This window comes from Grammomys surdaster, unplaced genomic scaffold (genome assembly GCF_004785775.1).
Source record: "Grammomys surdaster isolate TR1022 unplaced genomic scaffold, NIH_TR_1.0 130, whole genome shotgun sequence".
In the NCBI taxonomy this organism is placed as follows: domain Eukaryota; kingdom Metazoa; phylum Chordata; class Mammalia; order Rodentia; family Muridae; genus Grammomys; species Grammomys surdaster.
This window is the reverse complement of record NW_021604588.1, coordinates 24,580,037-24,602,557: the sequence shown is the minus strand read 5'-3', so window position 1 is coordinate 24,602,557 and position 22,521 is coordinate 24,580,037. Positions and strand designations below refer to the sequence as shown.

Below are 22,521 nucleotides of genomic sequence, written 5' to 3'. Positions count from 1 at the left end.
ACACACAAACACACACACACCACACACACAGATACACATCACACACATACCACACACACAGACACACATCACACACCACACACACAGACATACATCACACACACACACCACATACACATACCACACACACATACCACAGACACACATACCACACACACACACACCACACACCACATACACACACACCACACACACACCACACACACCACACACCACACACATACCACACACACACACATTTATTATTGAGCAGTGTGGTAGCTGTAACAGTTTTATGCTCGATTCCATTGCTGGTTTGTTCCTGATTCAGCCTGGGACAGGGGATCTTCAAAGTAGATATTTGAAAAGAGATTTCACAGGAGGCTGGATTGTGACAGCTTCACAGGGCTAGCTAGAAGAAGCCCAAGAAGCTTCCAGGAGGATCCCCAGTCACTTGGGGACTGTTGGGCTTTTGTCCAGGACCCTCTGATAGGAGCTTTCTGTTACTACTTCCTAATGTAAAAAGTGAGCCTGTGTTTGGAATTGGCAAGTGAGACCCAGACACAACTAGATTGGCCTGGACCAACCAAGGAGTCAAACTCCATCCTTTTGAAAGACTCAAGAGGTGAAGGAATGGACCGTCTATAGTCCTGAAAATCCAGAGACAGAGAGACCGGCAGTAAGTCAGCAGAGGAACAGGCTGGTCACTGGTTGGTTAGAGGTGTGCCTGAACATCCACTCTGTCCACAAAGTTAGTGATCTTTGATCCTGTCTATTCTAGGACAGTGGTTCTCCACCTATGAATCGTGACCCCGTTTTTGGGGGGTGTCCATGGACCTTTTCACAGGGGTCGCCTAAGGTCATCTGCATATCATGTACTTACATTAAGATTCATAACAGTAGCAACATTACAGTAACAGAGTAGCAGTGCTAATTGTCTGGCTGGAGGTCACCGCAGCGTGAGGAGCTGCAGCGTTAGGGAGGTTGAGAGCCGCTGCCTTAGAGGACGGGAGACTCAGCCGCAGGCTCTCCTTTTGAATGATACTGATTACTTTCTGCACCTCAGTGGTCGCTCGCTTTCTGACATGGCAAAGCTAAGACGTAGAGTCTATCAGACTTGGATATGTTAAGAGGTTTCCTAGGCCTTTCTAACAGACCAGATGATAGGTATGCACTGGAACCCCACTCCTGAGGTGGTGAGGCGTGCAGCTGCCTCAGCCTTTACTACTAATGTTTATTTGTTATGAATACTTTATTATACATTTCTCAAATTCCTATTTTTTGCAACATTTCTAGCAGTTTATCATTAATTTTTTCCAAGGTTTGAAGAGATGGCTCATTAGTTAAGGAGACTGGCTCCTCTTTCAGGGAACCTAGGTTCAGCTCCCAGCATCCACTTAGCAGCTCCCAACTGTCTGTTACTTGTCTCAGGGGGATCTTCTGGTGTCCTTGGGCACCAGGTACAAATGGCATGCAGAGATATAACATGCAGGCAAAACATTCATATGTGTAAAATAAACAAGTTAATTTAAAACATTCCAAAACTGAGTTTTAACTTATTTAATTTATTTTTATGTATGTGTGTTTTGCCTGCATGTATGTGCACCATGTGTATGCCTGGTATGACTGGATCCAGAAATGGTTATCAAAGCCCCTGTAGCTGATACCGGTGGTTCTGAGCTGCAGTGTGGATGTTGGGAACTGAACATGGGTTCTCTCAAGAGCAGACAGTACCCTTAACCATCTCTCCAATCCCAGAGTTTAACGTACTAACATAAAACCTTTTTTTTAACCCATAAGACAATGACTTACTATGCCTAAACTTGAGGGAGAAGAGTCTAACTTCATTAATAATTAAGCAACTATATATTAACAACAGATACAAGTTATCAATCCATACTTTACAATTATGCAAAAATAAACAAAGATTTCCCTGAAGAAACTGGGCACTGGCCACTCAGGGTCTCCTGGAAAGGAGGCACATGTACTGGCTGTCTCCTCTGAGGACAACATATCCCTGGCAACCCAGTGAGACACACCCACAGATCACATTGTGAATCCTGACCTGCTCTCTGAGGCTGAAGAGGCAGATGCAGCTGGTGTCCATCCTGGTGACACAGACAAGCTGTAGCGAACAGATTATAGGTGCTATTACCAGCACTGGTGAATTTGTGGTTCTTGATGGTGAGCTAGGAACTCGAGATGCAGAGAACCATATCAGCCGTGATTCCGTGCACAGGAGACCCGGAAGTGGGGCACTAACAGTGTGTTTGGTGTGCTGTGCGAAAGGAGACAGCTGCCGGGCTCTGCGTGCAGCTCAGCTGTGAACCCGAGGCTTCATGTGTCGGACACTTGGTCCCCACTGCGGGATTTGGTTTACCTGAAGCTTTTATTTCTAGGTTTGTCTTTGGAGGTAGTGTTGTTGTAGACTTTGGTGTCTACTGGGTGATTGCTTTTAGGAACCCTTAAATATGTCAAAATTCACAGATGCCTGAGTCCTAGATATAAATTTAAAAAATTGTTCTCTCTGTGTCTCTTTCTCTCTGTATCTCTGTTTCTTTCTGTGTCTAATTCTCTTTGTCTCCCTCTGTCTCTCTGCCTCTCTCTCCCCTCTGTATCTGTTTCTTTCTCTGTGTCTATCTCTCTGTCTCTCTCTCCCCTCTGTATCTCTTTCTTTCTGTGTGTGTGTCTCTCTCTATCTCTCCATGTCTGTCTGTCTGTCTGTCTGTCTGTCTGTCTGTCTCTCTCTCTGTGTGTGTGTGTACGTGTGTGCGTGTACACATGCGCTCATGCGTACATATGTACCACGGCACAAGTGTGACTACCTTCTGTAGTCAGCTCTTTTCCCAAGATGTGGGACCAGGAGGTCAAACCCAGGCCGTCAGGCACCTTTATGCACTGAAAGGGCGCTCACTGGTCCCCAAGTCTCTGGTTCAAAATGGCATGACATTCGCATATAACTGCACAATCCTCCTAGTGTCTTGCTTATACTTTCTAGAACAATTCAGACATTAAACAGCTGTGATACTGTGTTAGTTAGAGAATAACAACAAGGGAATGTATGCATTTTATTCTTAATATTAATATCGGTCTAGCCAAGGCCAGTTGAAGCCACAGTGTGGAACTTAGAATGGTTTGGAATAAGTGCCACCATTAAGTCACTTCTGTGTCCTCAGACCTGCATTGGGATAGCAGTGGCTTCTGGGGCAGTGGGGAGAGGCTGCAAAGCAGTGCTCTCCCAGGCTATGTCTGCCCTGCTCCTGCAAGTTTCCTATGTCCTATTAAGAAAAGGAGCGATGCGGGCTGAGAGGCAGCTCATTGGCAGAGCTGTATCTGTGCCTGAGGCGGGCTGCCCTGCGTTCAATCCCTTGCACTGGAGACTGGGATTTCATGATCCCTGGGGACAGAGGTGGGTCTGGCCCTGTGACTGTGTGCTTCTGAACTGCGGTCTCAGGCTGTTCTGGGAATAAGAACGGGAGAGAGGTTGTTTTCCTGGGGATTGGGGGCTGGAGTCCCAGCTGACTGGGAGTCAGAAGTGAAGGAGTGCTCATCACTGAGCCGTGCACAGCCAGCCGGCATAGTGGTGGTGCTCCCATTCGCAGCAAGTACGCAAGGCAAGGAGTGGGCCAGGCATGCTGGCCACTGCAGAGTCAGAGGCCTGCTGGAGGTGGCAGTCCTGGCTTGGGAAGTGGAGCTCCCTTGTTTAGCTTCCTATGTGGTGCTGTGAGGTCTGGCTAGGCAGGCAGATCCAGCTCAAACTCAGCAGAACACATCTTACCCCATGCTGGGGAGGAGGGCCTTGCATTTTCCTTGGAAGGAGGCAGAGTGAGAGCTGAGCCCTCTCCCTGTGTGTCTCACCTTTGCCTGACCACAGGCTGGGCTGTGAGGCAGCTGGCTGGCAGATCTGCCTGTGGCTGGGCCACAGTGCTTCTTTGTCAGAGTTGGCTCGGCCTTTCTGTGAGTCTGGACCACAACCCTGGCCTCATTAGCTCCAGCCCTCTCACCACCTGGATGAAGTATTCCTCTTGGTCTTCGTTGGCAGAGTTGTTTTTGGTGCTTTTTTTCAGAATGGAAGATTTGAGCCGCAGCCTTGTCTACTCTGCTTTCCTTTGGGGCATCCAGAAGCCTGAGCAGTCCAGTTGGGGACAGGCGTCAGATGGCTTCTGATCAAAGCCCTGACTCCTGAACAATGTTTCCTGTCTCCATCCAGGATGGGTTTTTTTTTCCTTTTTGGGTCCACCACCTCCCAGGGAGAGCCAGGCTTCTTTCAGAAGCATAGCCCACCCCCTGCCTCCTTCTTTTCCCCTTCCTCCCTCCTCCTTCACTCCCTCCTCTCCCTCCCTCTCCCCTTCCTCTGGTCATGTAAGTAATAAAGTAATGAAACTTTCCCTTGAGCTTCTTGGCTGAGATGAAACGGTTTTCCTCTAGGTCAGGGCGTCTCTGCGAGGAGCCTGAGGAAGGTTGAGTGATGGCTGAGCTCTGGCTGAGGGTGTGTTATGATTGGGCTTTGTGGAGATGGGTCACATCTGCTGCCCGTTCTCTCATGCCTCTGTGGCTTTCCACCGCCCGAGACACAGCGTTCTCAGCCCTCAAACTAAAACGATCCTGTAGGAGTTCTGAGAAGGCTGCCCTGCTGTGGGGCTCCGTGCTTTTCTTGATGTGGTCTGGCTGGAGCATGGCATGGTTAGTCTTGGCCCCTTGGCTCAGGTCCTCACTGAAGGATAAGCACAGGCTGAGGAAGCTCTTCATGGGGTAAGCAGCCGCTCTCTGAGGAGTGTCAGATCCTCACATAAATAGAACCTCAGGCACTGATGTCGGTCCTGGAACCCACTCCACTCCTTCCATTACTACTGTCTAATGAGGTGAAGTTTCCTGGATAAAGGCCCGGTGACCTTTACTCCCAGGAAGATCTGGCTGGGATGTGGCTGTCTGCACTCAGATGGAGTAGATTGCTTTTTCTTCTTTGGGGAGAGCCTATCTATCTATCTATCTATCTATCTATCTATCTATCTATCTATCTAATGTAGTGTACTGGCTGGTTGTGTGTCAACTTGACACAAGCTAGAGTTATCACAGAGAAAGGAGCCTCCCTTGAGGAAATGGCTCCATGAGATTCAGCTGTAAGGCATTTTCTCAATTAGTGATCAAGGGTGGGAGGGCCCATTGTGGGTGGTGCCATCCCTGGGCTGGTAGTCCTGGGTTCTATAAGAAAGCTGAGCAAGCCAGGGGAAGCAAGTCAGTAAGTAACATCCCTCCATGGTCTCTGCTCCTGGTTCCTGACCTGCTTGAGTTCCAGTCCTGACTTCCTTTGGTGATGAACAGCAATGTGGAAGTGTAAGCTGAATAAACCCTTTCCTCCCCAGCTTGCTTCTTGGTCATGATGTTTTGTGCAGGAGTAGAAACATTGGCTAAGACAGGTAGTATGTACTTATATTTATTTACTTTAGAACCTACTGCAGTCGATGAAATAAAATGTAACAAACCATGACACACAGGAGCGTACACATTGACTTTCTTTCTCAATCAGTGCTTGACTAGCGGTCTCTTGGCATATGTAGTCTCATTTGCTGCTAGTGGGAGCGCTGACCAAAGCTTTGAGCCCTCAGTCTTCGATGCAGACCTAAGCTAGCATGGGCATCTGAGGCACATCCCGTTGCCACTTAGTACCCACAGCACAGGGTGAGCTGAAGCAGATACAGATGCTGTGAGGGGCCCTCGCCAGAGTGTTTCTCTGGGTCCTGACCCTTGCAGAGGAGGTTTGAAGAATGGAGACTTCAAAAGAAGGGAGAGGAACTCTGGCTTTGTCGACGGCGCAGATCGTAGCTGGTGCGGTCTGATGGATTAGTTAGTGTCCCTCCCATCGGGTCAGAGTGGCAGACAGCACTTTCTGTTAGAGAAACCGTTTCCTAGGTTGAGCAGGTGGGTGTGAGAGGAATCAGGAGGCTGGTCATGAGCTATAAAGCGATGTCTTGTCTGTACTGAGAGGGAAGAGATCCTTTTCTACAGAGTGAGGTGGAGCCTGAGGCTTGGAAGGTTTTCACATTAGTGGATCAGAAACCCAACACTTTGATGCTGATTGTGTCATCTGTCAAGTTAACTCTGAATACCTGGGGAAGCCCCCCGTCTGTATGCTGCTGTATTCATGCATCTTCATGCATTCACCTGTCCACTCATCTGCAGTGGATGGGTGGATCAATGTATAAATGGACCCATCCATCCAACCATCCAACCACTCATCCATCCATCCACTGATCCAACCGTCCATCCATCCACTCATCCACTCATCCAACCGTCCATCTATCCACACATCCATCCAAAGAGTTCTCTCAGCCCATCTAACCAGGTACCACGTCGTTCGGGCTTTTAAAATCACCATTGCTAGTGTTGTAAACACTAAATCACGATGAGACGGCACTATGTACTTTCCTCATAAAGGTTCTGCCGAAACGTGGAAACACCACAGATGCTTGTGGAGATGCGGAATGTCGGGCGCACTCATGTACCCCTGTTGGTGTTGAACGGTGGCAGACCAGAAAGCTGTTTGTGGTGCCAGACATGTAACTGGCATGCCCCCAGCCAGTGTTTTCTCAGGCACTCGCTCATTCCGGGAAATGAGAAGTTATTTTTAACACCAAAAGCCTGTGCAGATAGGAGGACATCAGTTTTATTCGAAATAGCCCTAACTTGCAAACATCTGAGATGTCCTTCAGCCGGTCTGTGATTAAGCAAACCGAGGTTATCCATACCGTGGGAAGCTGGCGGAGAAATGGGTGTTAGCCACAGCAGCTTAGTGGAATCCGTGTGATTTCTTTGAAATGACAGCATTTTGGAAATGGAGAAGAGATTAATGGGTAGGAGATGGGGTGGTGGGAGTGCAAGGGGATTGGGTGTGAATCCCAAGACTGTTCTGAGTGTTTGTGGGGTGCACACTGAACCTTCACATGTTGTGGGGGTGCACACTGAACCTTCACATGTTGTGGGGTGCATTCTGAACCTTCACATGTTGTGAGTGCACACTGAACCTTCACATGTTGTGGGGTGCACACTGAACCTTCACATGTTGTGGGGGTGTACACTGAACTTTCACATGTTGTGAGGTGGACGCTGAACCTTCACATGTGGTAAAATTGTGTAGAAAATAGGGAGATGAAATGGGAAACCTGTAAGTTTGGCAGATGGTAGTTGTGTGGTTGTGATAAAATTCTGTGATTTTTCGAAAGGTCCTTTTGGGGGAACTGAATGAAGCACAGCACAAAAGGTGTTATTTCTTGTGAGCACGGGAAGTACAACTGTCTCAGAATGAGTCCCAGGTAGAAGAAGAATGTTGTGTGACTGGGGGACCGCTTAGCAAGTAACGTGGTTACCTTGTGTGCTTGAGGATCTCAGTTTGATTCCCAGAACTTACATAAAACAAACAAACACCACAAAAGCTGGATGTGGTGGGTGATGGAGACGGGGAATTCCTGAGGCTCATTGGTTGGTCAGCCTCGCCTGTTTGGCAAGCTTGAGGCCAGTGAGAGGCCTTGTCTCAAAAAATAAGATGTGGGCCTTATTTTTGAGATGTCTCAGAGGACAAAGGTGCTTGCCTCCAAGTCTGATGATCTGAGTTCAGTCCCTGAGATCTACATGGTAGAAGGAGAGAACTGACTCTCACAAGTTACCTCTGACCTCCTCTGACACAAGTGTCCTGGCATGAGTATGCATGTGTGCACACGTGCTCACACACACACACACAAACACACACACACACACACAAATAATAATAATAATAATAATAATAATAATAATAATAATAATAATAAAATAAATAACAAAATAATAAAAATATAAAAATAAACCAAGGCAGATGGTATTTAAGTAATGACACACTCAAGACTGACTTCTGGTTTCCAAACATACATGCACGCATATGCATACATGATTACAAACATATATGTACACACCTATATACACAAAGGAAAGATGTGTAAAGTTATATTTGCTTAAAATGCAAAGTTCTAAGTTAGAAACACCATAGCTCACCATTGAGACTGAGTTTTCTTTTTTCTACTTTCCTGAGTAGGTAAGTAGGTGAGTATCAGCCCAGGGCTGCAGAAGCCCAGATGTATTTGTGTGTATGTATTTGTATGTGAGTGTGTGCATGTGTGTTTGTGTGTGTGTGCATGTATGTTTGTGTGTGTGAGTGTGTGCGTGTGTGCGTGTGTAAGTCTGGGAGTGGTGTAGCCTGGTTGTGGGGTGGTGTCATCCCTGGGATGGCAGGCCTGGGTTCTATAAGAAAGCTGGCTGAGCAAGCCATGGGAGCAAGCCAGTAAGCAGCACCCCTCCATAGTTTCGGCATCAATCCCTGCCTCCAGGCTTCTGCTGTGTGGGTTCCTGTTCTGACTTCCTTCAACGATGAACAGTGACAGTTCAGCCAAATAAACTGTTTTCTCCCCAAGTTGCTTTGATCATGGCGGTTCATCACAGCAATAGGAATCCTACCTAAGGCAATGGGCGTTAGCAACCTGAGCCTGGGAGCTGGATAGACAGCTCAGTGGTTAAGAACACTTACTGCTCTTGCAGAGGACCTATGTTCAGTTTCCAGCATACACAACCATCTGTAACTCAATTTCCAGAAGATCCAACACTGTTTCTGTCATCTTCAGGAACCAGGCATGTTCATAGTACACAGACATACATGCAGGCAAACACTCATACACATAAAATAAAAATAACGCTACCTTTTAAAGAAATCCGAGACCGACATGGTGTGTGTGTGTGCGCGCGCGCTTGCGCATGTGTGGTAAGTGCTCAAGTGTTCAGATCCCAGAGAACATAGGAAAGAACTTCCTGGCCCATTTAGTGACAAGTTAGAAACATAGTTTTGGCATAAAACATGATGCACGTGATTTCTTGTTAATTGTTTTTTTTGAGAAGTAAAAGCAGCTGTGTCCTGGTTCATATGGCAGGCTCCATGGTGATATACCCAGGGGCAGACAAATGCTTGAGCCATACATAAGCACATCAGGGTGGAGATGGGGGGGCAGGGTTGGTTAGGCCTCTGGTGTCCAGACCCCTCTTTGTACCACCAATTCCAGAGCTCAGCCTGTGTGTAAAAGGGACGGTGAGGACAGTAATGGGACCTTCCCTGCCCTGCCATGGTGTCAGGTCAGGGGTGCCCATGTTGTACCTGGGTTTTAGTGATGTTTGGAGTGGGTGGGGATTCTAATGGCATTTTAACATTTTGAATATGAAAGTGAGTGTTTTAGTGGCACTGGCTCACACTCCATTTCTGTGCAGGTAAGATAGTGTGTTAGGCCACTGTCCCACTTTCTATCTTCAGGAAGGTGAAGGCTGGGGAGTCTGAGGTCAGCAGGAAAGTGTTTCCCCTTCTGTCTCAGGACAACGCCCAGTGTTGTCTGCCTGCACCAGGTGTGTGGGGTGCATTCACCTGCATACAAGTGGCTCTTGTGACCACTGTCAAATTCATCATAGACTTCCTGGAGTGTTGGTGGTCCACACAGTGCTGTTAAGTATTTCTGAAGGTTCTTTCTGTCCCAACTTGGAGCAGCTTCTGTCTGTGGTGAGTTTCAAATGAAGCTCAGCAAACAGGCTCTTCCCAGCAGAAATGGCACTTACTGAAAGTGTGACTGTGTATGCATACATGTGTACACATGTGTGCCCAATCTCCATAGCAAGAGCTATAGGTTGTGTTGAAAAGAACCTTTTCCCCGACTTGTTAAAACCATGTGTTAAAATAGTCTTTGGTGACCTGGTTTCTGAAAATTGGATCCTGCCCGGAGGTGAGAAAACCGGGGAAAGTTTGAAGCAAATTTATGTGGCTGTTTTCTGGGGTTAGCAGGATGGAAAAAACCGTAAAAATGAGCTTCACATTTCTCTGGTTTTCTTGGAATGTAAAAGCAGCTGAGTTAGTCTCACGCTGCAGATGTTCTTCTGAGCTGGAATATAGGTCTGTGGAAGAGGTGAGCATACACAACGGTTTACAGGCGCTGCCACCTACAACGGGATGGGCAAGTGTCCATGCTCCAGTCCTGCCCTGCATCCAGTCTCTCTGTCTCTGCTGTCTCTCTATATGTCTCTGTCTCTCTGTCATTATTCTGTCTGTCTGTCGTCTCTCTGGCCATACTGGGGACTGAACCTCAGGCTCCATGCCCATTTCTGCTTTTTGTTTTTTAGACAAGGTCTCTCTATACTGCTCAGACAGGTCTTAAACTTGTGATCCTCCTGCCTCAGCATCCTGACTAGGGCAGGCCCGAGTCACTAGGCCCAGCTCATCCTTTTAGCAGAAGGTCTAAGCTTATTCATCCGACTCTTCAGTTTTGAAAAGTTTCTGAAAACCCATCATTCAAAATGCACACTCATGACATTGTATTTCTTAGAAATAACTTTTTTTTGAGATAGTGTCTCCTATAGCCCAGGCTAGCTACAACCTCACTATATACCAAGAATAACCTTGAACTTCTTACCCCTTTGCCTTTCCCTTTGAGTTCGAGATAACTGGCCTATGTCAGTATAAACATTTTGTGAAGTACTGGGGTTAGAACACACTGCCTCATGCACACTGGGCAAGCCTCTGTCACCTGAGCTTCAGTCACAGCTTGGACCTGAGTAGTATCTGAGGAGCCCTTACTTTGCCTGTGTGCACTAATTGTGGTTCACAGACAATTTCACTATGCTCATGATGTTCTTGTGAAATACTTTACTGTTCCAGTTTTATATACAAAGCACTGGAGCCACAGAGACCTGCTGTGACTTGCTGAAGACCATGCAGATAGTTAATGGTCACTGCCGAGCCTTAGATAGTCAACTGTGCTGACACACGGCTGATGAATATTAAAACCCGGCAGCTGGAGAGCCGGCTCAGCAGTTAAGAAGGCCCAGGTTCAGTTCCCAGCACCCCATGGTAGCTCACAACCATCTGTAACTACTCCACCATCTCCTGTGGGCACTATACATACACAGTACACATGTGTGTGCACATACCTACAGGTAAAACACTTATACACATGAAATAAAAAGGAAAAATCCTTATTGCTTTTTCTGTACTTTCTTTTTGGTAGAGCAGGGATCACATGAAAGGCCTGGCGTGTACGAGGCAAGCCCCCTCCTCCCGAGACATGCACATCTCTTCACTGCAGTCCGTTTTAGCGTGTTCATGATCTGTGTGTGGGGAGCATGTGTGGTCAGAGCACAACTGTGTGGAGTTGGTTTTCTCCTTCCACCTTCCCAAGGGTTCAGAACTCACACTGCCAGGCTTGCAGAGTTGGGGACAAGGACTTCTACTCACTGAGCCACTTGCTTGTCCTTTATTGCAGTTAACAAGTTGTCTGTGCATGTGTTTGTGTATGATGTGTGTATGTGTGTATGATGTGTGTGTATGTGTGTATGTATGTGTGTGTATGTGTGTATGTGTGTGTGTATATGATGTATGTGTATGTGTGTGTATGTGTGTATGTGTGTGTATATGTGTGCATATGTGTGCATATGTGTGTGTATGTGTGTGTGTATGTATGTGTGTGTATGTGTGTGTATGATGTGTGTGTGTATGTGTGTGTATATGTGTGTGTATGTGTGTATGATGTGTGTGTATATGTGTGTGTATGTGTGTGTGTGTATGTGTGTGTATGTGTGTGTGTGTGTTCGTGCATGAGTGCAGCTCCATTGTACCACTAGGGATGTGTAGAAGTTAGAGGACGATGTTGAGTGCTGCACCTCAGGTTCCACCTTGTTTGGGGAAGGTTTCTTGTTCACTGCTGTGCTTCAGGCTGGCTGGTCTTCCAGTTTCTAGGGGTCCTCCTGCCTCTGCCGCTTGTCTCTCCAAGGTTATAGGTGCATGCTACCACTCGTGGCTTTATGTAGGTACTGGGATTTGAACTCAGCTCTTCATGCTTGCACAGAGGGTGCTTTACCTATTGAACCATCTCCCTAGGCCTAGTGCAGTTTTATAAATAAGAATTTAGCAGCTGGACATAAGGAAGAAACATCATAACAGCGAAGCTGTGTTAATTCACGTGTTTAGTTAATCAGTGGAATAACTAAAGCTGTTTTCTAGTGAAACAGACTAGCAAGCTGAGTCTCTTAAATTGGGACCAACATGTCAACCAGTTAAAGATCTTGACATCACAAAAGGTTGAGAAGATGCTGTTTTTCTGTGACATAAATTTGACTGTAAATGGTATGCTAAGGGTGTCCAACCTTTTGGCTTCATCTGGGCCATATCACCTAAGAAGTTCACACTTGAGGACTGAAAAAATTGAGTTATGAAGAGAAATTGAAAAAAGCTCCATAGTCCTCAAGTTAGCTTATGATTTTGTCTTGGGCTGCATTCATAGGCAAACGTACATGGGTTGGATCTTCCAGAAAGATGAAATTAGATACTTGATGTCAAGTCTAAGACATCAGAAGGCTTTGGTGCGGACAGCCCGGTTTTTTTCTAAGGCTCCTAGAAGTGTACATGACAGTTCCTTTTGGCTTCTACATGCTGTCCGCAGGGTGTGGGAATGTGGGTTTACCCAGCTGGTGTTTTCCATCCTTGGATGGAAGTCAGCTGAGTATCTCACTGTTGTAGGATCTAGTAGGCGAGGAGGCCCTGGCTGAGGACAGGAACGTGATTGCCCGAGTCTGGTGGACCTGGCAGGGCAGTGAGGACGAGATTTGGATTCTGGTCATGAAGCGTGCCCTTGCCATAAGGGTGTGTTCCGAGACACACTTGTGAGCTCACCTCCTGTCCTTCTCTTTGGGCCGCCCCTCTACAGCACAGACCCTGGATTGTCATGGTCTATGGAATGTGTGCCTGCTGGTGTGTACTGGGGGCTCCAGGCGTGGTCATGGTCCTTCTCCACACCACCATCGCCTTCTGCGTGGCGCAGTTCCGATCAATGCTCCTGTCCTGGCTGTGCTCTCTCCTTCTACTCTCCACCCTGAGGCTGCAAAGTGTGGAGGAAGTTAAGGTAAGTGTCTTCCTCCTGCCTATCTTACCACACGGAAGGGGAAGGTGTCTTGGCTTCTGATCCGGTAGCCTCCTCCTCCATACAAAGCAGGAGTAGCCCCTCCATGGGGCTCCACCTAGTGGCCTTACAGGATTATTGCAGCACTCAGCTCCGTACACAGCAGCGGTAGTCCCTCCATGGGGCTCCACCTAGTGGCCTTGCAGGATTATTGCAGCACTTACCTGTGTTCAGCAGTCATGGGTCTGTTGTCTGAGTCCTGTGAGGTTGTCCAGGGTCACCTTTTTTCTCAGTTTGGATGTTAACAGAGGATGGCAAATGTCATGGGACCTGAGGGCTAGAAACAGAGCCATCCCATTTCTATATTCTTAAATATACATGTTGAGTGCACTGTTTCTTAGGGACCTTTTACCTTCCTTATGACACACAATGTCCACAATGGTCCCAAGACAAGTACTTTTATTCTTAGTTGATAGAATAGGGTTAATAATTATCTACTCATATAGCTGATCACAGAAACGCTTTGTATAGAAGGTGAGAAAAGCACATTTTTGTTTTGTTTTTGTTTTTATTTGTTTGTTTTGTCTTAAGGTCACAGACCAAACCTTGATGTTGTGCCATGGCATCCTGACAGACATGATTGTTTGTCAGTTGTGTGTTTGATGGCGGTGGATGTTGGGCAAGTGGCAGGCTGTATGGCTGTTGAGTGGTTAGTTATGTATATAGCCTGCCAAGTCCCTTGTGGACCAAATCAAGATTCTTTTCCTGGTTTCGAATCTTGTATATAGAGGGTTGGACCTAGGGTCCCCCACATGCAAGGCACATGCTCTACTGCCCGCCACAGCTACGCTGCCTGCTGTGGTTGCCACTGGGATTTACATGACAATCTCTTGTTCTCAAATCTCGTTCTATGTAGCTTCTCTCCTAGGAGAAGCCATTTAGCCCAGGTTCCCCAGCCAGCTCCTGTGTCAGGAGCTGGTGGCATCTTGCCACTAACCCACAGACTGTTCCTTCTTGTCGCTCTTGCAGAGAAGATGGTTCAAGACAGAGGATGAGTATTACCTGCTGCAGTTCACGCTCACTGTCCGCTGCCTGTATTACACCAGCTTCAGCCTGGAGCTGTGCCGGCAGCCTCCGTCTGCCCAGCGAATCTTCTATTCCTTCCCATGGCTGCTGACGTACGTCTTCTATTACCCCGTCTTCCACAACGGGCCCGTCCTTACCTTCCCGGAGTTCTTCAGACAGGTAGAGTCCTCTGGAGACTGGGCTGGTGAAGGTCCCTATCTCTTAGACTGTGGGATGTGACCCCAAATGGAGTTGCATATTGAATGTGGGGTTCACAAAAGTTTGGGAACAGTAAAGGGCTTGCATTATCTTGAACATAGAGTAGAAAGTGGCTGAAGTGTGGTTACAGCTGTTTTGGACTATGACATCCTTCGATGCCAGACACCTCGCTCAGATTTCAGGCTGTCCTGTATTACGAGTTGCAGGTTTTGAAGAAACAGAATGGTTTAATTACAGAAAACAAAGACATTAATATCTTCCTGCATTCTATCCCAGCATGTGAGTTCTGAGTTAGTGTCTCTGGGTTGGCTTGTGTTAGGATGTTTGACTTTACATTTTTTGTTTATGTATTTGTGTGTGCGCGCGCGTATGTATGTGTACATGTGTGTGCATGTGCTTGTGTGTGTGCACGTGCAGGCATGCATGTGCTACGGTACGTGTGTGGAACACAGAGGACCTCTGTGAAAGATCTGTATCTCCTATCCCGTTACAGGATCCTGACACTGAATTCAGTCTGTGAGGTTTGTGTGTAAGTGCCTCTACCCACTGAGCCACCTCACAGGCCCAAGTGTGCCCACCTGACAGGCCCGAGTGTGCCCACTGAGCCACCTGACAGGCCTGAGTGTGCCCACCTCACAGGTTCTTGTGTACCCACTGAGCTACCTCACAGGCTCGAGTGTTTGATTTGAAAAGCCGCCATTTGATTTGACAATTAGAATTGCCTTAAAAAAAAACATTAAATAAATTTTGACTCTGGGACAGAATTTTCAACAGATTCTGAAGTGGTCCTAGAGATACTCCTGTAGGTCCAACTTACCAGAGGAATTCTTACCTAAACCCTGGATATGTGAATATGAAATAGGCAAAAATATCAAGCTTTTACTATGAACAAATCATAAAACACACTTCCTTTAAAACAATTATTTGATATACACACACTTTTACCATTTATCCAAGATTAAAGCAAATTTGCATAATAATGAGGTGGATGAATTTACACAGGACGAAGCCACCACCGAGCGTCTGACAGGACACACTTTCTGAGTTGATTGACATTTTGAATTTGTAACCATCAGTGGCGAGAAGGCTGTTTTGAGTCAGTCAGTAAGGAACCCCACTGTAGCCTGGACTTGGGGTGTTTGCCATGCTCACCTGTGACATGTGTGTCTCCCCACTTAGGTGTGCTGCCGATCGGAGCACACACTATTGTCTGAATAACCTAAAGGTGGACGGTTTCTCCTGGGTGGGTGAGAGGGACCTGATTCTCGGGGGACAATGGCTACAGTGAGTTTCAGGAGCAGTTCCACTGCAGGGAAGGCCCAGGGACAGGAAGCTGGATCCTGATATTTCACTTGAGCTAGTAGGAAGAGATGGCCTTGCTTGCTGCTCAGCAGTTGGCCTGCTCTCTCCTTTCTTATTCACAGACTGCTCTCGGGGTGGCCCTGACTGGGCTTCAGATTGTTCTGGGCCAAGTGAGAAAGCAAACCGAATTGAAGGATGTTTACGGGTGATGGTATGCTCTCACCCTGCAGGGGCCTGACACCTTCTCCACCCAGCATTCTTGTCTAGATGTCGGGCCACGTCTGTCCTTGCACTTCCCCCTCCCTCTAATGTACTGAGACATCCTTGAAGAATTTAGCTCACGCGTTAGTACTTAAAACAGTGGTTCCTCAAGGGTCATTGCCTCCTCCCAAGCACAGACATCTTGAAGAGACTATGTATAGACACACATAAACATACATGTCTACACAACACATGCATATAACACATGTATAACACACATACACATGACACACCCAGGCACACACAGATGTACACACAACACAAGGATGCACATGTGTATACATACAATGAATTCTTATACTCATATAAAACATACATGTATACAAACACAACACACATGCTGGCATGTATGTGGAGCACATGTGTGCATGCACACATATAGCACATACACACATATGTAACACATTGCTTGCACTTATGTATAGCTCACAACATGTATACACACATACAGCACACACACATATCTGTAACACATTGCCTGCATTTATATATAGCTCACAACATGTATACACACATACAGCACACACACATATCTGTAACACATTGCCTGCACTTATGTATAGCTCACAACATGTATACACACATACAGCACACACACATATCTGTAACACATTGCCTACACTTACATATAGCTCACAACATGCATGCACACATGCAGCACACACATGCATGTGCTCACATATAGTCTACACATGCATGCACACAGAACATGCATGTATGTGTCTGTGAGGACAGGGCCATAGGTGTTGCTGTTTCTGGGACAATTTGAAAGATGCCCAGTGAAGAAAAAGAAAGGTTCTTAGAAAATGCTTATTTTATCTTAAAAATTCCAGAGCTGTTAGTTTATCCAAAAGCCTGTGTTTATAGCAATAGCATCAGTCTAGAATTGCAGGGTAAGGCCTGTCCTTCCCACTTAAGAAGTCCTCCAGTGTCGCTGGTGCTCCCGGCTGCGGTGGGCTTGCTATACCGTTTCTCACACCCTGGTTGGTTCCTGAGGATCACTCTTTGATTATGAAGTGATTTTAGGTCTGCATTTGAGATTGTGTTTTAGATTATAGGTGGCTTAGTGTTGGCACATGACCTCAAAGTATGGTTCCTGTCTGTAGCACCATCAGGGAATGAATATGATATGAGTTCTCAGGCCCTGCCCCAGGCCTCAGGCCTATGCCCATCCAGGCCTTTGGGTTGGAGCTGAGCATTGTGGCATGCCAGGTGCCTTGAGGGTGGCTTTTGCATTTGAGGGAGGCTGAGAACTGTGGGGAAAATTTAAGAAGGCCGCCACAGCGGCGCGTGGCGGGTCCCACATTAGGGAGGGAATCCTATGGTTCCAGCGGCCTGAGGGCCTTGGCGGCGGCAGGCCCCAGTAACATGAGGAAGTCCTTGGTTCCAAAAAGGTTTATTGTCATGACAGATAATAGATGGATCTAGGCGTACCCCCCAAAAACTCAGGGCAGTCCCGAGTTATATAGGGAGGGAGAAAGGGGGAGGATTGGGGGAGGATCTGGGGGAGGCATGTTTAATTTGCTCTGCCCTCTGGCCTTCATTAGTATGTAAATCCCTAGGGCCTGAGGCCTATAGCCTGGCCTATGTAGTAACTCTATGGAGACTGTGACCGCTTTTTCAGGATCCTGGGTTCTGGGGGGTGTCGAACTCCTGTCGGTTCTCATGTAGAATCTCGCCCAGAATCTACAGAGTCTCGAAGTTCTAGACACCTGATCCACCATGATCTAGGATACCCTTAAGCAGTCCCACAGAGAACTACTGTCTTGAGTCTGTCAGAGGCGTGGGGTGGAGGCAGGGCTGGCACAGGATTGGTGGGGTCAGCCCTTCCTATCTTGCCTCTCGAAATTTCCTTACCATTGTGAACGTGGCTCCTTCCCGAGTTTCCAGCCAATAACTTTTGAACAAAACCTCGGTCCCATTCTTCCTCTGGGATGAATAGTAATTCTTAGATTCACAGACTAAAGCCATTCAGAGGAAACAAACGCTTTCCCCAGCCGGGTCATGTACCTGGGAACCTGCCCAGTGGGACCTGCACTTTGTAGGGATGCAAAGTCATTCTTATATTTCTCTTCTTTCCAACTGCAGCCAAACAGGAGCAATAGGAAGGAGCGTGTAGTCAGGTCTTAGGTCTGGTTCTTGGAAGCAGACTTTGAGGTCATGGTTCACTCAAACCTTTAGCCAAGGACTGCCTGTCTGTTGAGCATCAAACTGGGGAGAATGGGTGGCCTCACCCTGTAGGGTCAGGGTCTTCTCGGGTCTTAGTTCTTTCTTTCTTACCTGTTCTAGTTGCTGAGGTTAGGGACTTTGGAATGGCAAATCAAAACCTTCCTCTATGGTCTGCCCATGCTTATTAAAGTCATCCCAGAAAAATTAAATGCCCAATAAGCCACAGGACAAAATCGAGACTAAATAAAAAGCCAGGCAGGGTCTGGAAGTGTCGTTCAGTGGGTAGAGCCTTGCTCTGTAAATGTGAGACCCGAGTTCAGATCCCCAGAGTCCACACAAAGCCAGACATGGTAATGCGCACCTGCCATGCTAAGGCTCAGCAGAGCCCCTGGAAGCTCACAGGCCAGCTGGACCTGCGTGCACAAAAGTGAACAAAAGTCTCCTTCGCAAGGTGAAAGGCCAGTGCCGACACCTGAGATTGTCTTCTGACTTCTACCTGTGCTTTGTAGCACGTAATTCCTGCACTCACACGGAGGTGCACACTCACCTCACACGCATTATACACACCTAGAGTAAAAAGGCACTCGATTCCTGCGTTTGCTGAGGATGCTGGTGGGTGCTCGCATCCTCTGGAAGAGGGAGGAGGCTACAAAGGTAATCTTAGAGGGAAAGACCAGGAAGAAAGGAGGATGGAAAAGCAATAATGGAAGAACTCTGGAGTGCTTGAGTGAATGAGCATGAGGAGGCTTCACCACCAGGGGGCAGCAGCGTCCTACATGGAAATAAACTCAGCAGGGATGAGCAGGATGGATATGGGAATCTGAAACTTCAAATATTAAACAAGAGAGGAACATCCCTGCAGCACACATCTGTTACTCCAGTTTTTAGCACATAATTTACACACACAAACTAGGGAAGTGTGGAAGAGGTGTCCTCTATACTCTAAAATTTTCATTCATCGAACAAACGAGACATTTTACCTACTACCTGGCCTCCTTGAAGGCCATTTCTGACGTGTGGAGGGTCGGGAACCCAGGCTTTAGCTAGTTTCCCGCTGTACTCCTGGGAAGTTCGGATGCTGAGCTGCTGTGAGGCTGAGTCCAGCAGGGCAGAGGGCTCTTCCTCCAGCAGATGTACTGGGGGTGGGGAGCAGATGGGGTTGCAGGGTGAGCGGTTCATCTTGGGACTTCCCTTACCAAGGTCTGGTTTCCCACCCTGGAGCCCAGTTCTGGGTTCAAATCCCTGATCTGCCTTTGGTGAGTTAGCTTTTCTGCGGGTTGCTGGGGTTAGCAGATGGGGAGAGTGTGGTTCCATGGCACATGGGTGTCATTATGCTTACTATTGCTGCTGGTTTGATTTGAACAAGTGGCATGTTCAGGGGACGTGTAAGCTAGTTCAGAGGCCCCTGTATCCAGCCTGGTGGGCACCCCAGCAGAGGGGGCTGAGCTGTATTCAGCCTGGTGGGCACCCCAGCAGAGGGGGCTGAGCTGTATTCAGCCTGGTGGGCACCCCAGCAGAGGGGGCTGAGCTGTATCCAGCCTGGTGGGCACCCCAGCAGAGGGGGCTGAGCTGTATCCAGCCTGGTGGGCACCCCAGCAGAGGGGGCTGAGCAGTGGCCATCTTTGGCCTCTTTGTGCTGGGATGCTGGAAGGGACCAGAGAATCACTGCAGGCAGGATGGGCATGACATAGAGTGGTCGGCAGGCACAGGGCAAGAGGGAGGTGTTGGCATCTTAGCAGTGCCATGGAGACTCAGGGGTTTCCAGGTCGGGAGACAGCCCGAATGACACTGTTCTGTAAAGATCAAATCAGTGCTACAGCTTTTCATTCATGTTATCTTCAAACCCTGAGAGAGACTAGAGAGCAGATGGAAGCAAAGACAGGTGTGTGGAAGGCAGGTGGGGAGGACGGAGTGAAGACAGGAGCGAGGATGGTGGGCAGGGAGGAGGACGGAGTGAAGACAGGAGCGAGGATGGTGGGCAGGGAGGATGGAGTGAAGACAGGAGTGTTGGAACTGGTGCTGGAGCTTGGTTGTCAGAGTGCTTACCTAGCATTCCTGAGGCCCTGGTTTAATCCCCAGCATCACATCATAGCTCAGGCCTGGAATCCTGCCACTTGTGGGGTGGAGACATGATGATCAGAAATTTAAGATCAAGGGCTGGGAAGATAGTTCAGTAGGTAATGTGCTTGCTGTGCAAACATGGGGACTTGGGTTTGAATCCCCACAACACACATAAAAGCTGGGTGTGCCAGTGCACCTATGTAACCCTGGTGCTTGGGGTGGCGGTGGGGCAGGTGAACCCTGGTGTTTGATGGATCAGTGTGGCCCTAATAGCAGCTCCAGGTGCAGTGAGAAGCTCTGACTCAGTCAATTGATCAGTCAGTCAGTCAGTCAACCAATCAATCAGGTCAAGAGTGACAGAGGAAGACATTGGATATTGGACTGTGGTTTTCATGGGTACACACACACACACACACAGAGAGAGAGAGAGAGAGAGAGAGAGAGAGATGCACAGGCATGAGCGCTGGCAAGCACAATTCAAGACCAACTTTGGCTACATGTAGCATTTAGGATATTGCCTTGAAAAAAGAAAAAAAAAAGACAATCTTGCTATGCCTACTTGGTGTGACAGGAACTAAAGAGGATAGAATGTGTCTGGCGGGCATAAGGGACAACCTGTGTGTTGCCACCCCTTTGGAGGGTCAAATGACCCCTTCATAGCGGTCACATATTAGATACCCTGAATATCAGATATTTACATTGCAATTATTAACAGTAGCAAAAATACAGTTAGGAAGTAGCAACTAAATACTTCTGTGATTGGGGGTCACCACAACATGAGGAACTGTGTTAATGGCTCGCCATAGCATTAGGAAGGCGAGAATACTACACTAGAGGCTCCGGCTGCCCAGATCTGGTTCATGACAGCTGTGCCAGCTGCCAGTTTGGTGTACTTCCTGGGAGAGAGGAATGGACATCACCGGCTCTGCTGCGGGTGGCTGGGCTGGGGCCATCAATGCTGGGCCCGAGTAAGAAGCATTTCATGGAGAGGAGATTAGGGACTTGGGCAAACCACAGAGAAGGCACTCCAGCTCTGAAGGAGCAGAGGGTGGGTACATGTGTTCCTGGGCCCCGCAGACAGACATCCTGACCCAGGAAAGGCCTTTGCTGCTTTCAGGCATATGTATGGCTCCCGTGCAAAGGACAAGAACCTTTCATCTCTGACAACTGCCATCTTCAGTCTTCACAGCATCACTGAGGGAGAAAGACGACATTCCCTTTTATGCAATTTGCATGAAATGAGATTTTAAATCGTAATGCATTTTAAAGTACACTTGGCAGACGAGCTAATGCGTGTTTTTCGGCGGCGTCTGAGCTTGAAATCCCACCGCGGCAGTTTCCGGGGATCTTAAGGTTGACAGTCCCCTCAGTTGGAAGTGCCTCAAATGGAATGCTCTCTGTGCAGCATTGAGGATGAGCACTGCGTAGCAGCCCGTCCCTCCTGTTGAGAGGCAAGGGACAAATGACGTGCAATAAGAGACTCCACTACATCTAAGTGTAAGTGGACTGTCAGGATTACCAACCTTCCAGAAAGGCACATGTGCGTGCACACGCATGTGTGCGCACGCACATGTGTGTGAGTGTGCGTATCATGTGTGTATATGTGTGTGCACATGTGTGTGAGTGTGCATATCATGTGTGTACGTGTGTGTGTGTGTGTATGCATGTGTGTAGGAGCCAACACTTTTTGTTTTAAGATGAGGTCTCTTGCCAGCAGCTTACCATGTAGGATAAGCTGAGTAGTCATATCTCTGATGCTCTTGTTTCTGCCTCCTCAGTTCTGGGATTAGAGTGTGTGTTATCATGCCTGGCTTTTTATATGGATTCTGAGGATCATGCTTGGGTCCTGTGTATTTGACTAGACTTTGAGTTACTCAACCATCTCCTCAGCCCTGAATAAAAGCCTTCCTATTTTCTTCTTTAGAAAAGAGTGACTTTTCAGGGGAGTTGGGTAATGAGCTTCTCCTGGGTGCACCTGTGGCTGTAGGAGATGCTCTGTCCTTCCTGGCAGAGGTGACACAGACATATTCCTCAAAGAAGAGTAGGGGACAGTTAGGCTACCAGGAAGTAGGAATGTTGTCATCACGAAGCTTTCGCTTCGTAGGTATTTGTGTCATTTTGAACTGCCTGTGGCTTGGGGACACCTAGCAGAGCCTCCAATGGCAAGCTGGGGAGGTGGATTTCCTGCCATCACCCATATGTTGTCTCTGCTCACCAGGTTGGTAGTGTATACTGGCAAGGTCCTGGCACTCCAGATGCACACTGGGCTTTTGGGGACTTGGGCTGCAGGCTAAGTGCACAGCACCTGTTAGAAGCTGGGCAGATTCGGCTGTGTGTGAGAACGGCGATGTGGCAACAAACCTCTGGAGGCTGTTAGCACGTTCATCTAGACAGGATGCTTCAGTGTGCCAGTGTGCAGCACCAAGCAAGCCCAACTTCAGCTAGAGTGTCTTAGTGAGGTGACCCCGCACAGTGAGGTGACCCCGCACAGTGAGGTGACCCCCACATAGTGAGGTGA

General features: G+C 47.8%; 1 protein-coding gene across 1 annotated transcript in view; it reads left to right on the top strand.

Annotated features, from left to right (window-relative positions):
• The window catches only part of Hhat (hedgehog acyltransferase), a 238,387-nt gene that overhangs the window by 33,164 nt on the left and 182,702 nt on the right, over positions 1–22,521 (top strand). The window contains exons 5-6 of the mRNA XM_028760381.1: positions 12,735–12,929; positions 13,956–14,171. Coding sequence (XP_028616214.1) covers positions 12,735–12,929; positions 13,956–14,171 — 411 coding nt within the window. The remainder of the gene's footprint in view (positions 1–12,734; positions 12,930–13,955; positions 14,172–22,521) is intronic.